Raw genomic sequence first — 14,537 nt, forward strand, 5'->3', positions numbered from 1 at the left:
GCCACAGCTCCTTTTTTAAGGAGAAATCCAGCCATTTCCAGCACCTCCTGGCTCCAGAAGGCACCTGCCACACTGCCTGGGGACATTTGGGACAAACCTGGCCAGGGAGACGGATCAAAGTCCCTCCCGCCTCTGCTCAGGAGGCAGCACTTCATTTATCAGTTTATTGATCAGTTTGTCCCACTGAGAACAGAGCTGAGAAAGCAACTTCTCCTCAACACAGGTGCAGAGGAGCGGGGAAGCCACTTCCAGATCCCTTTTGGGGGCTTCTCCCCCACAGCGAATCCATGTGAGCTCCCTCCTGCTCCCAGATCTTCCTGCTGGGATAGGGATGCCCAAAGACACGAGCCAGGCCCGAGGCTGCACAATTTGGGGGTGCAGCACCTCCCAAAACGGCTCTGGAGGGCTGAGACCTCCTTCCAGAGGAGAATCCCAGGGCACAGACAGAGTGAAGGAAGCTGCCACATCACATCTTCCCTTCCTGTTTATTCCCAAACTCCGGAAAGATGCCCAGCGTGGGGACAGCCCCGGGCACCCAGCACCAGCACACAAATCCCAGCTTCATAAAGAAAGAAAGAAAGATCTGAAATCGCTTTTAGAGCAGCCACAGAGTTGGGGGGATTTGCTGTTTCCAAATACCTGCAGATCCCAGCTCCTGCTGAGCGTGTATCCACACAGCTCAGAACAAATCCCATTTAGAGGAGGGGAAAAAGCTGTCGGAGCAACAGCGAAGCTCCCGGGTGATTGGATTTTTCCTACCAAGGAGACACCGCTCAGCCGGCTGCAAAAAGCACCATCAAGCACATTTCTGATGGCAACAGCAGCGTAAACACAGGGGGACTTTGGAGAGCAGAGAGAAGAAAGAAACATATGGTGCCTTGCAAAGGAGCAACATTGGGATGGGAGGCATCAGGGACTTGACAGGCACTTGGAAATGCAGCTGTAGTTCCAGTAACGCACCCATTTTTTGGGAAGAAAAAATCCTGGATGGCCATTAGCTGGAAGTTAAAATATCTAAAATATAGGTGGGGAGTGAACTATGATCCTGCTGGTACATGGTGGGCTGGGACAGAGCCTCAATCCCATAAAAAATTCAGACTTGCAAATCATTGGGAGGCTCCCACTGAAGCCCAACTGGTGGTGACACGTGAAACACCTGCCTAAATAAACAGAATTTGTTCCTTCGTCCCTGGCAGCGCCAGGCCCCGTTTCCAGCACAGCCCATCCCGTCAGGGTTCCCCCAACACCCTGGAGCAGAAGGGAGGGAAGGGGCGGCCTGGCTCACCGGGAGGTGGGTGAAGACGGCGAAGGTGCTGCGCAGGAAGCCGATGAGATCCACCAGGTAGTCACTGGCCCTGCTGCCCGGCTCCAGAGCCATCCAGTCGTAATCTGCCAGCTGCAGGAACTGATCAATCTTCTGGTTGAGGTTGGTGTAGATCTCCTCCTCGGCGGCATGCCGGGCGTCCTGGGAACGAGACGCGACGTGGGATGGGGGCTCCACACCACCCAGACCCCACGTGGGATGGGATGGGGGCTCCACACCACCCAGACCCCACGTGGGATGGGATGGGGCTCCACACCACCCAGACCCCACGTGGGATGGGATGGGGGCTCCACACCACCCAGACCCCACATGGGATGGGATGGGGGCTCCACACCACCCAGACCCCACGTGGGATGGGATGGGGGCTCCACACCACCCAGACCCCACATGGGATGGGATGGGGGCTCCACACCACCCAGACCCTACACAGGATGGGATGGGGGCTCCACACCACCCAGACCCCACATGGGATGGGATGGGGGCTCCACACCACCCAGACCCTACATGGGATGGGATGGGGGCTCCACACCACCCAGACCCTACACGGGATGGGATGGGATGGGGGCTCCACACCACCCAGACCCTACACAGGATGGGGGCTCCACACCACCCTCCAACAGGGTGGGAGCTTCACTCAACCTTTAGACCAGGAGGTGACACAACCCCAAAGCTCGAGGAGGCAACCACGAGGCTGCTGCAGCCTCAGGCTGGTGGGACAGGGGCCCCCAGGTCGTGGTGGGCAAGATCAGGGAGGATTCTGCCTCTGACGTGACCTGGGGACCACGAGGAGCAATCCAGAGGAGAGGGAGGAGAGACTGCCTCCCTTGGTGGGAGCCTGGTGGTCACAACACCAAGGTCGTGGTTCAGTCCTGGGTGGGAGCTGATGATCCTTGTGGGTCCCTCCAGCTCAGAATATCCCATGATTCTGAGATGGGAAAGGAATATCCCAGATGGAAACCCCACCAAACCCAGCGCAAGGCCGGGGTCCAGGAGCCTCCCTGCCAAAACAAGGGCAGGAAACTCAGCTTTAGGCCAGGATGGACTTCCCTGGGGACATGAGAGTGAGTTATCCCACAGCAAAACCTCACCAAGCCAGTTCCTGCTGTTCCCACCTGTGGATCTCCACGGGACACAACTCAGACACCCCACACTCGACCCAACCAGATTCCATATAAAGCATCTGGGGGAACACTCCTGGGGTGGCATTTAAGGCTGGGAATTCTGGGGGTTTCTGTCAGCCCTGGTTTTTAGGGGATAATGCTAAAAGGAGTGGAAAGAGAGAGAAATATAAATTCTGGAAATCTTTCTCCTGGGTGGAAGAGGAGCCTGGTGTGCACGGCCAGTTGTGTTAACACTGCACTCCAACAGCGAAGTGAGAATTCATTTAAATAAGACATAAATTATCAGGCTTTTGTTTAAAATCTCCTTAATCCTTTCGCTAATTAGGGCTGTAAATTAAGGAGAAAGCCTCCCATGATCTCGACAGCAGCAACGCTCCGAAGGACAAACCCAAAGCGATGGCGCAACCTTCCCAAAATAGGCCGGAATTATCCTTGGGCTCAGCCCAGCTGCCTCCCAGGGCTCCTGCAGCAGCAGATCCCTGCCAGCAGCCACCCAGGCCCCTCCCAGGGGCGGAACCCCGGCCCTGCTCACCTTGAAGGTGGTGGTCCCGTAGAGCTTGGTCGTGTGGACGGTTTCGGGAAGGACGTTGGTGATGTTGGTGATGAACTCCTCCAGGAACTTGCAGGACTTCTCCAGATGGGTGGTGTTGATGATGATCTGCACCAGCTGGGAAGGGCAAAGAAGGGTTTCAGCGCTGGTGCTGCCCAAGCCAGGGCCGTGCCAGGTGAAGGGATGCCAGTTCCGTGGAATCCTGGCATGAAAAGCTGACACTGCAAACACCCCGAGCTTTGCTGCGGGCTCCAGACTCTCCTCCTTTAACAACACCTAAATCCAAGATAATTTGGGGGGGGAAGCGTTTCCCATGACAGCCACTGATACCACGGAAGGTGATTTTTTTTTGGAAGGGCTTTCCTACATTGAGCCGTCACTCAGGGCTCCCGTCAGCGCTGCTCAAACACAACAGGGGCTCCCAAAAAAGCTGCCAGCACCAGTCAGGAGGCTCCTGGCTGCCACTGAACCCGAAATAACTCCAACTTGAGTGACGCCGAGCAGCATCACACGGGCCCTGAACAAAGGAACCACGAGGTTTGGCGCTGGGAGGTGTGGGGTGAGCAGATCCCTGCCAGCCCCCCGGGGCAGCAGAACGCCCTGGGTTGATGTCACTGAATTGCTGGAGCGTGGTGGGGCTGTCTGGAGCCACCTGCCGTGCGGGGAGGATTTGGGAACACTCCCAAATCTGAAGGGGATTGGATTAATCAGCGATTGCGAAGGCGCGGGGGCAGAAATCCTGAAGTGACACCACAAAGATCCCAGCACCCAACTGCTGCTGGTGCTGGTGGCATCACAAGGGGGATGGGGACACTTTGGGAGGTTCAGCCTGGGCACTGGGAAGGAAAAGAGACATCAGGAAGGTGGTGCAGAACTGGAATGGGGTGTCCAGAGAATCTGTGGGATGTGTGGGAGAAATGAGAAGTTGGGTGGGGAAAGCCATGGTTGACACGATCCAAGGCAGTAATTATTAATTAAACAATTAATAACTCCTTGTTTAATAGCAGCACCCAGAGGTCCCACCTATCCTGGGCACCAGGTGTAGCTTTAAAGGGATTAAAATCATCAGAAACTGGATTTTGTACAGAAAAAAAGTATGGACCATGGAAAGGAAACCCCAAATGAGGGTTTGTGCTGCAGCAATGTGCTGAAACCACTCAACCACCACCTGAAAACGAGGACTGCTCCCCCATTCCCTCACATTTCCCACTTGGATCTTCTCTGGTGCTCCCTGAAGTCCTCTGACTTTTATTCAGATTTGTAACATTGCCCAAAATGAAGAGGGCAAAATCCACAACCAACAGCAAAAAACCCCTTTTTTCCCCCCAGTCTGAAGTTCCCCACTTGGTACAACGACGCTGAGCAGGCCCCTTGTTTTCCAAGCAAGTATTTCACGGAATGCTCCAAACCAGCACCTCTAAAGGTGCTTGAAGGAGCTCCAAGGACCTTCCTGCCACCCTGCCCTGGAATCAAACAGTCCAGGAATGCTGTGGGTGGGAAGGGATCTTAAAACTCATTTATTCCACCACGGGCAGGGACAATTCCACCATCCCAGGTGGATCCAAGCCCCAGTGTCCAGCCTGGCCTTGGACATTCCCAGGGATCCAGGGGCAGCCCCAGCTGCTCTGGCAATTCCAGCCCAGCCCCTGCCCACCCTCCCAGCCGGGAATTCCTTCCCAACATCCCAGCCCAAGCTCCCCTTTCCCACTGGGAAGCCATTCCCTGCCTCCTGTCCCTCCATTCCCAAGGGAAGCCAGGTCCCACCTCTGTGAGTCCAACGTTTTTCCTCTTGATGACGTTCTGTAAACAGTTGCTCAGGGTCCGGGTCAGCAGCAGATTTGTGGATTTTCTGATCATGTCATCGACCTCCGTGGAGCTGCCAAGTAAAATTTAAGGAGAAATTTGCAAGGTGCTCCATGGAAAGAAAATCACCAGGAATTCTCCTCATCCTCCTACCCAACTCTCCTCTGCCTCACCCCTGAGCATCTGTGCAGCCATCACAGGAGCTGACATTTGGTATACAGTAAAATACACCAATTTAGGCCTTTTTATCCATGTTTCAGAAGGAAAAGTGGATCAACACCTGCAAGTCCCACAGTCCTGAGCCTCCCATCCACGAGGGGCTGGTGCAGCCCAAGGAGAAACCTCCCACGGCATCAGCACAACCCAACACACAGCACTGGGGATTTGTGCGTTCAGTACAAGGGAAAAGATCTCCAGTGGGTGAAAACCCCAAATCAAATCTCCCAAAATTCCCCTCTCAGGCTTCTCTGGGCTTTTTAAACAAAACTGTAGAACCGTGGAATGGTTTGGGTTGGAAAGGATCTTAAAAGGAAGCTGAAAAAATTGCAGAAGTGAACGAGGTCACAGGGAATGGGGTTAGAGGAAGCATTTCCAGCCCCAAATGATCCCTGGATTTCCACACACAGGAACTCCTCAGCACAGCTCCCATCTCCCATGTCCCAGAATGGTTTGGGATGGAAGGGACCTTAAATCCCATTCCATGGGCAGGGACACCTCCCACTATCCCAGGTGGATCCCAGCCCCAGTGTCCAGCCTGGCCTTGGACATTCCCAGGGATCCAGGGGCAGCCCCAGCTGCTCTGGCAATTCCAGCCCAGCCCCTGCCCACCCTCCCAGCCAGCAATTCCTTCCCAACATCCCAGCCCAAGCTCCCCTTTCCCACTGGGAAGCCATTCCCTGCCTCCTGTCCCTCCAGCCCTTGGCCCCAGTCCCTCTGCAGCTCTCCTGGAGCCCCTTTAGGCCCTGCAAGGGGCTCGCAGCTCTCCCTGCCTCCTTCCCTTCTCCAGGGGAACATTCCCAGCTCTCCCAGCCTGCCTCCAGCATTGGAACATCTAACTGGAAGCTCCTGCACCCCGTTCGTGCCCTTTCCCAGGGGTCTGGAATGGCAGCACCGCTGGAATTTGGGGTTTCGGCCCCGCCATGGTGCCACCTCTCCTTTCCCCAGGAGGTTTTGCCAACCCACCCTGCCAGAGGCTCCTTGGATCTGTGCTTGGCTCTGGATTAGCCCTGACAGCACCAGGAATTGTCTCCTGCAGTGAGAGGCGGGAGAGGGAAATCCCAGCGGGAAGGCTGGGAAGTGTCAGTAACTTCAAGCTCCCGGTAAATCGAGCCCCTGACCTTTGTTTCCTTCTCCTGCTCCACCTGACACAGGGGCCACGTCACAAACCAGGGATTGACGTGGGAAACGAAAGCCAACCTGGAAGTTATCCCGGGAGGAAAGTGGGGGGTGTTGGGATGCTGCAAGTGGGGGGCAGGAATGGGTTAGATGGGATGTTGGGAAGGAATTGCTGGCTGGGAGGGTGGGCGAGGGGCTGGGCTGGAATTGCCAGAGCAGCTGGGGCTGCCCCTGGATCCCTGGGAATGTCCAAGGGCAGGCTGGACACTGGGGCTTGGATCCAGCTGGGATGGTGGGAGGTGTCCCTGCACTTTGTATCCCAAATTCCTCCAGGACGGGGGCTTTGTTTGCAGAAAACCCCAACCCAAACCCAACCCAAGTCGTGGTGGATTAGAGCTGATCCATCCCATCCTTCACCCATGGCTTCCCAGAGATCTTCCCTACTTTCCAATGGGAAATTCCACAGGAACAAGCGAGGGGATGCTTTGAAAGACAATGTGATGAACTCAACTTGCAAAAAGACAAAAGTGCTGAGGAGATAAAGGAGGTTTTCCCGCTCTAACCCAATTAATAGAGCCAACAACAAAAATTCCAAGCCCTACAAACACACCCGGAGCTCCGAACTTTCCTGCAGTGAAATAACTTCCACACAAAAAGGAGAACCCTCCCATCCAGCAAATACAAGCAGCTGCTTTAACAAAATAATTAGGGGAGAAAAAAAAAATAAAATAATAAAATAGGAGCTGCACTTTCCACCACGGGCTGTGCTGTGCAGGAAAAGGCTTGAAGGGAACTGTCTGGGATAATGACAGCTCCTGTCCCAGATCCCGTGGCAGCTGCGGTGACCTCCAGGCCCCTGTGACTGACGGGCTGACCCCCGGCACTCCGGGGTGCTCCGTAAATGACAAGGCCAGGAAAAAAAAGAAAGGGAAGAGAAAAGGGAACTTGCTGCCGGCTTTGTAGCCAAGCTTCCTAATAAAACCTAATTCAAGCTGTCAGGGTGAAATGAAGAAAGTGTCAACAGGGGTTTGCAGAGAAATATTCCAAATGTTTGGCTCTGAGAGCCAGAGAGGGGCTCCCCTCCCCCCACTGCTCCGAAAAGGCTGGAAAACCCAATGTGGAAAGGAATTTTAATAAGAGGTCCAGGGGGAGCCCCGGGAGGGACCCAAGGGGACACTTCTCCTCCCTGGCCTGCCAAAGGCAATCATGCCAGGAACGGGGAAGGGCACGGAGCTGCGCAGGGAGGGCTGGGGGCAGCAGCATCCCTGGGCAACCAGAGAGAGGTGCCGGCTCTGCAGAGGGAGAGGGGCCACAGTGACCCCGGGGTTACGAGCCCAGGGAGCCACCAGAGAGGAGAAGCTGCCACCAGGGCCAGGCTGGGATGGGACGTGGCGGGAGAAACTCCTGAGCTCCCAAAAAACCAACGAGGGCTGTGGCGGGACCCGCAGGGAAAGGGCCTCTCCAAATGGGCACCCCTGGCACCAAGGAGAGAGGGAAAATCCTGGAGAGCCTGGGGCACGAACCGGAACAGCGCTGAGATCCCACAGCTGTCCCAGCTCCACAGCAGCAACGGGGCACGCATGGAATGGGTTGGGTGGGAATCTTAAAGAGCATCTTGATCCCATGGGCAGGGACACCTCCCACCATCCCAGCTGGATCCAAGCCCCAGTGTCCAGCCTGGCCTTGGACATTCCCAGGGATCCAGGGGCAGCCCCAGCTGCTCTGGCAATTCCAGCCCAGCCCCTGCCCACCCTCCCAGCCAGCAATTCCTTCCCAACATCCCAGCCCAAGCTCCCCTTTCCCACTGGGAAGCCATTCCCTGCCTCCTGTCCCTCCAGCCCTTGGCCCCAGTCCCTCTGCAGCTCTCCTGGAGCCCCTTGAGGCCCTGCAAGGGGCTCGCAGCTCTCCCTGCCTCCTTCCCTTCTCCAGGGCAACATTCCCAGCTCTCCCAGTCTGGCTCCAGCAGCTCCAGTGCCAGGTCACAGCCAGGACACGAAGCTCCCAAGGAGGTGGAACTTGCCCACCCCAGTGCAGCCTCTTGCTTGCCCAGGTGCCCTGGGGTGAGGCTATGGAGCCGCTTTGTTCCTTCCCCGTCCGCTCAGTGCCTTTAGGATGGACCCGGGGATCCGAGGGGCAGTTGAAGGGCTCAGCCCAAGGGGAGCACCGTGCTGCTGTCTGGGTTTCCTTTGTGTCCCAGCTAGCTGGGAAAAGGTTCTGGTGGGTTTCTTTCCTTGTTCTTTCTTCCCTTCCCTTCCCTTGCCTCACTGCCTCCCTTCCCTCCTTGCTGGTCCGAGCCCGGGTGTCTGTTCCCTCTCTGGGAATTTGCTGTATTTTGAGGGGTTTTTTTTATCCTGTTCTGCCCTGTTTTGTTGGTGTGTTAATAAAGAGTTTGGTTTCTTTTTCCCACTTTCACTCCTTGTGACCCATTTTTCTCACTGACAGAGGAAAAGGGGAGGAACACTCATTCTGGAGTGTTTCCTCCTGAAGTTTTGTCTCAAAAACCAAGACACCAGGGAAGGCAAGGAGGATGAACCCTTCCAGCCAAAACCTTGTCCTTCATTTTTAAACCTCTCCCGAGCTGCAAACGCTGCTGATGCAAACCCAAAGGCCCAACTGGCAGCTCCTGGCAGACCCCGTTGGTTTCCAGCCTCACACACGTACACACGGGTGAAACAAGCATCAAAGCACCTCGGGATGGAGCAGGGAGGGTAAACACACGGAATATTTTACAGGCTTTAAAAAAAAAAAACCCAACACATTATTTGTGTATAAACTCCCCGAAGAAACGAGAAAAACAAAAGCACGAAACCGGCAGCCGAAACTCCTTCACGACCAAAAATCCAACCCTCAGAGCCCTCCTGACAACAAGTTCATGGAGCCACAGAATTCCCATTCCTTGGGGGACAGCGAGGGGAGGCCTGGGGGGATCTGAGATGTTCCAGCAGGCCCTGGTGACCGGTGGCCATCACAACCTTTCTGCAGACACCTGGCTTCATTTATTTATTAAATAATGATGCAGAAACGCCTTGGAGGAAACAGCCCCTCACTTCTCACACAACTGGGACTGGCCTGGGAGTGTGGAATTCCCTGGAGGTGTCCAAGGCCAGGCTGGAGGAGGCTTGGAGCATCCCAGGATCATGGGAGGTGTCCCTGTGATGGGTTGGAACGAGATGATCCTGAAAGTTCCTTCCAGCCCAAAGCACCCTGGGATCTTCCCCTACAGGAGAAGACCTTGGCCAGCCAAGATCCCACTGCTCCAAGGCCACTTCCAGCCTGGACTGGGTCCATCCAAAGGGTGAGGAAGAGAATCCAGATTTTAAATCAGTGCAAACAACATCTCCCACCTGAGGTGCAGGTCCTCGGAGAACTTCAGGCAGGCGTAGATGAACTCCTTGATCTGGCTGTAAACCTTGGGCACGAACTCCGAGAAGGGGAACTTCTTCGGGAAGGGTTGCTGCAAAATACAGGAGAGAATTCCAGAGGGAGGGAAGGTATTTCCCTCTTCCCAGCGGTGTGTTCCAGGCAGGCAGAGGAATTCTGGGATTCATGCTGGGTTATACAAACGCTTCAGCCAAGGGAAAGAGCAGATAATCACTAATGGCACCTGGAGCCGTGTGTGGGATTTGGGGCTGGAAGGAGATTTGCAGCCCACCAGGACCCTCATTCCCTCCTTCCCTCTCCCAACTCCCTTCCCCTCCCTCGCTGGGAACACCTGGAATTCCTCCCCCACCATGCACGAGGCGTTTTCCTGCTCACCCCCTCGAAAGCCGGGAGGAAACGGATTTTCCAACACCAAATTGCTGCAGCTTTCACCCCCAGCACACACCAGGCTGGGAGGTGCAGGGAGCAGCAGCGAGGAGCTGAACCCCAGGACTGAATTTTGGGGCAGGACACTGAAATCTGAACCCTTGACTGGGATCACCAGGGGTGGATTTGGTGGCTGCCAGGTGTGGAGCACGAGGCCAGGCAGGATTCAGGATTTAGGGGACAGCTGGACACACTTTGGTTTTCCAAGCACACACTCGTGCAAAGGCCAAGATCCACCACCTTTTGGGGCTCTTTTTCCCCTAAATACGAGACTAAAACCAATAAATCAATCCCAGGGTCCATAAAATGGGATTAAAATGCCAAGGGAAGTGGATACTTCTACCTGTGTGCTGCCAGGGCTGCTCAGCTGTGACAGAGCCCCCCGAGAGCAACACAAGTCACACGTCCCTCACCCACACCAGGAGAAATGCATCCCATGGAATGTTCTTCCCCAGTGTTTTCCTTTCTCTTTTACTCTTTATTTGGGTTGGGGGGGTTGATTTGGGGTTTTTCAGAGCCTTTCATGTGCAGTTCTCAATGCCCACAAAGGGTGTGAGGTTCTCCTGCCCCAGCAGCCAGGCCAGGCCACTTTCCCCTTTCCAAGCTTTACCTTTTCAAGTTCAGCATCCTGGAATGGGAACTGTCCAACGATTTTCTTATAAACTTCTTCATTTGACACCGGGATGGGGCTGTAGTTATCCGAGTCCAGGATATTCCTGGGAAAAGAAACGTTATGGAGACAGCTCTGAGGGGAAAGTTTTGCTGCTGGGTCAGGAGATTCCCAGAGGTTGGTGCCAGGCTAAGGTGTGATCCCAAATTCCTGCAGCAGCAGCAACCAGGGATATCCCAAATCAGCCACAGCTTGGGGATGGAGCAAGGGCACAGAATCCTGGAATGGTTTGGGTTGGAAGGGACTTTAGGATCATCCCACTCCACCCCGTCCGTGGGCAGGGACACCTCCCACTATCCCAGGCTGCTCCAAGCCCCAATGTCCAGCCTGGCCTTGGGCATTCCCAGTCCAGCTGCTCTGGCAATTCCAGCCCAGCCCCTCCCCACCCTCCCAGCCAGCAATTCCTTCCCAACATCCCAGCCCAAGCTCCCCTTTCCCACTGGGAAGCCATTCCCTGCCTCCTGTCCCTCCAGCCCTTGGCCCCAGTCCCTCTGCAGCTCTCCTGGAGCCCCTTGAGGCCCTGCAAGGGGCTCGCAGCTCTCCCTGCCTCCTTCCCTTCTCCAGGGGAGCATTCCCAGCTCTCCCAGCTGCCTCCAGAGCAGAGGGGCTCCAGCCCTGGAGCAGCTCCGGGGCCTCCTCTGGGCTCTCTCCAGCAGCTCCATGGCAAGGGTGGCACTGCTTCAAGCTCCCTTCCCAACCCATTCCACGATTCCCTAATTAATCCCCCAAAAAATTCCACTTAGGGGCCAAAACTCCTCAGTGAGGGGCGTCCCAGGGGGTTCTTTCCGAGCCTCTCACCTGAACACTCCTGCCCATTTCTTCAGCAGGGTCTCGCTGTACTGGTCCTGGATCTCCAGCAGCATGTCGAACAGCTGGTTCACTGGGAAGCCGTAGCCCTGCAGGAGCAGGAGGGAACAGAGCAACCTCAGGGAATGAAGCCACCAATGGGCAGCTTATGGTCCGTGTTTAACAGGGGGCAAATCCTCCTCCAGCACCAGCCCTGGAGCAGGTGGAGGGGTTTAGGCTGATTCACTGAGCGAGAAGCACCCAGAGCTATCAAAGGCCCAAGGGCCGGGTGAGGTGGCCAAGGCTCGGTCCTTGCACAGACCAAGCCAGGCTGTCCATCGGGTGATCCACGCCCAGAAATGCCAGGAAAGGAGCTGGGCCAGCGCAGGCAGCCCCCCTGAGGCACTGAAGCACCGATGGACAGCCTGGGAGCAGCAGGGGCGGCGCTGGGTGAGGACAGCCCCGAGCCCCACGTACCTGCAGCGTGTCGGCGAAGAGCACAATGAGGTTCTTCAGGTCCAACACCAGGCTGGGGTCGGAGCAGTAGGACTGGAGGGGAGGGCAGAGATGAAAACACGGCTTTAACTGCGTGGCACAGCACAAACCCCTGCCCTGAGCCCTGCTGCGTTATCAGGGCACTGATAAGAACTGCCCAGGCCTGGGGAGCAGCCCCAGGAGCAGCAGCTTCATCCCCCAGGCCGTGAGCGCCGCACGGGGCAGACAGGGCCGGCTGATAAGGGTGTCTCTGCTCCCAGTGCTGCTCTCCAGGCTGGAGAAGGCTTTGGGCTGCTCCAGAGATACCTGAAGTGTGTCTAAGATTGCACAGGAGCTGCTGGGCAGCGAGAGGAGACGGAGCCCGTCAGCGCCGTCACGGCGGGACGGGGACAGCGCCTCTCATTTAATATTTACCGTGTTGTGTCTGATGGTAATGAAGCATCTCAGCCCGGCACCCACGGCCCAGGCTGAGGGAAAACACACTGGATTCCAGCTCCAGCACAAGGATTTATCCTGCTCCAAACCCTCAAAGACACAGCTCCGTGTCCCCAGAGCCACCCCGGTCTCCCCCAGGCTTCCCGCGCTCGCCAGGAGCAGCCAAAACCTTCCCCGTGCTGAAAAATGTAAAGTTTGAGACAGAGCCTGCCCAAATATAGAATCAGTGATCCCAAGCTGGGAAGAGAGAGGGATTGAAAGAGCACAGATTTAAAGCTCGCTGGAAACTCCAGGAGGAACGACTCCATTAATCAGCAGGAAGGACTGGGAGACACACGTTTTCCATCTCCCTGTCCAAAAAGGAGAGTCAGGAAGAAAGATAATGCCCTGAAGCACCAGCAGTGATTAAAGATGTCCCTGTCTGCGGCGAGGAAGAAAATCCAGGGATAAATTTGTCTGCCTTGGAAGAATTGCAATAGCCTCAGCAAGGTGAGACCCTCCCTCGAATCCCAGTTCGGGATGCAGGGCACTGGTTTATCTGGGAGCGCTCAGAGCCAGCAGTGATGGCCACAACGTTGGGAAATCATGGAATGTTTCGTGATCACTGACAAAGCCTCCCCTGGCAGCCACTCCGTGCATTAATTTTGGCACCACTTGAAACAACCCGCGTGGCAACAAAGCTGGGAGCACCAAAAACCCCACGGCTGGGCCTGGCTCAGCCTCCTGCTTCCACCTCGGAGAAAATCCCACTTGAACTGAAAACAAACACAGGTTTGCAGCCCAGCGGGGGGTTGGTGTTTATCCCCTCTGCTAGCACAGGAGCTCAAGGGGAAGGAGGCAACTTTCCAGTCACCTGGATGGGGATGGAGAATGCTGGGGAGCTTCTGGGCTCCCTCAGCCCAGGGAGCTCCAGGGAAGAGCCACGGAATGGTGTGGGGTGGAAAGGACCTTAAAACCCATCTGGTTCCACCCCCTTCCACTGGACCAGGATGCTCCAAGCCTGGTGTTCGTGTCCGTCTCTTCCCATATTTTCACCCCCTTCCCAGGGTGCTCCTTGCTGTCTCCTGGGGTTCTCCCTCCCTGGATTTGGTTTTTCAACCCGTTTTTCAGCCCGTTCACAGCCATGAAATTTAAGGGATCAAGATGATCCTTAAGGTCCTTCCCAACCCAAACCACGCTGGGACTCTCTGATCCTGAACTTGAACAAACAAGGTCATGCTTCGGGGTGCCACAAAGATGCTTTCCCCCCCCCAGTTTTTTGGGATTAATCAACCCCCTCTGCTGGTGCTCCTCAAAAACAACCAACGAAATAATGATGAAAACACAAACCCACTGTTTTATTCTTCAAAACACTGAGTTTGGTGGGGAAATGCAATCAACCAGAGGAAACAAAAAGCCAGAGAAAGAGAATTATCTGCGTGTCTTTGTGTTGCTCTTTTCAACGGTCATTGGAAAAGAGGGAAAACAAAGAATCCTGGGAAAAAAAAAAAAAAAAAAAAAAAGGCAGCTTTGCAGCATGTCAAGGATAGTCAAGCAACAGCTGAGCTCTCCCAGGCTTTTACTCACGGAGTGAGTCCTCAGGGCCGCGATGGTTTTGGACAGGGCCATCTCCCACAGCTCATCAATATAGGCCCGGTTGACCAGGCCCTGGGTCGTGTGCAGGATGTGATCCTCCACCACAAAAAACCTGCAACGGGCAGAAAATGGCATCGAAACTTCCAACTGGAGAGATCAAAAAGCATCCCCGAGCCCCTGAGGCGACGCGCGCGCATCCGCGGGCCGCGGGCCTGCTCGGATTTGAGGGATCTGTCAAATCCAGGCAGCGCCAAACACTTCATTCCCCCAGTTTTAACAGCCCTGGGTTCGAGGAGTGAGTTAAAACACTCCCAGAGCCACCCTGTGCGTACACAAAGGCAGAATTCCCCCTCTCCGAGTTCTCCACCTCGTTATTCCCACAAGAACCACGGATTAAACTCTGCTCCAGCCAGCAGCAATCCCATTACAAGTGGGTAAAAAGCTCTAACTGCAGGGAAAACGCTCTGACTGCGGGGAAAAATGCTTTATCTGCAGGGAAAAATGCTCTGACTGCGGGGAAAAATGTTTTAAGGACAGGGAGAAATGCTGTAAGTGCAGGGAAAAATGCTGGAACTCCAGGGAAAATCCTCTCTCCCACCCAGCTCCACCAAGTGCTCCCGGCCATTTCCAGACAAC

At 55.3% G+C, this 14,537-nt stretch overlaps 1 protein-coding gene across 6 annotated transcripts in view; it reads right to left on the minus strand.

The window, feature by feature from the left end:
- EXOC6B (exocyst complex component 6B) overlaps window positions 1-14,537 on the minus strand; it is a 264,591-nt gene that overhangs the window by 98,965 nt on the left and 151,089 nt on the right. For all 6 annotated transcript variants that reach the window (XM_082282320.1, XM_082282316.1, XM_082282318.1 and 3 more), the window contains 8 exons: window positions 13,893-14,013; window positions 11,874-11,945; window positions 11,409-11,506; window positions 10,551-10,656; window positions 9,478-9,587; window positions 4,760-4,871; window positions 2,978-3,112; window positions 1,286-1,465 (listed from right to left, as the gene is read on the minus strand). In XM_082282320.1, the coding sequence (XP_082138446.1) occupies window positions 1,286-1,465; window positions 2,978-3,112; window positions 4,760-4,871; window positions 9,478-9,587; window positions 10,551-10,656; window positions 11,409-11,506; window positions 11,874-11,945; window positions 13,893-14,013 (934 nt within the window). The remainder of the gene's footprint in view (window positions 1-1,285; window positions 1,466-2,977; window positions 3,113-4,759; window positions 4,872-9,477; window positions 9,588-10,550; window positions 10,657-11,408; window positions 11,507-11,873; window positions 11,946-13,892; window positions 14,014-14,537) is intronic.

This window comes from Coloeus monedula, assembly GCF_965178545.1.
Source record: "Coloeus monedula genome assembly, chromosome: 5".
Lineage (NCBI taxonomy): Eukaryota > Metazoa > Chordata > Aves > Passeriformes > Corvidae > Coloeus > Coloeus monedula.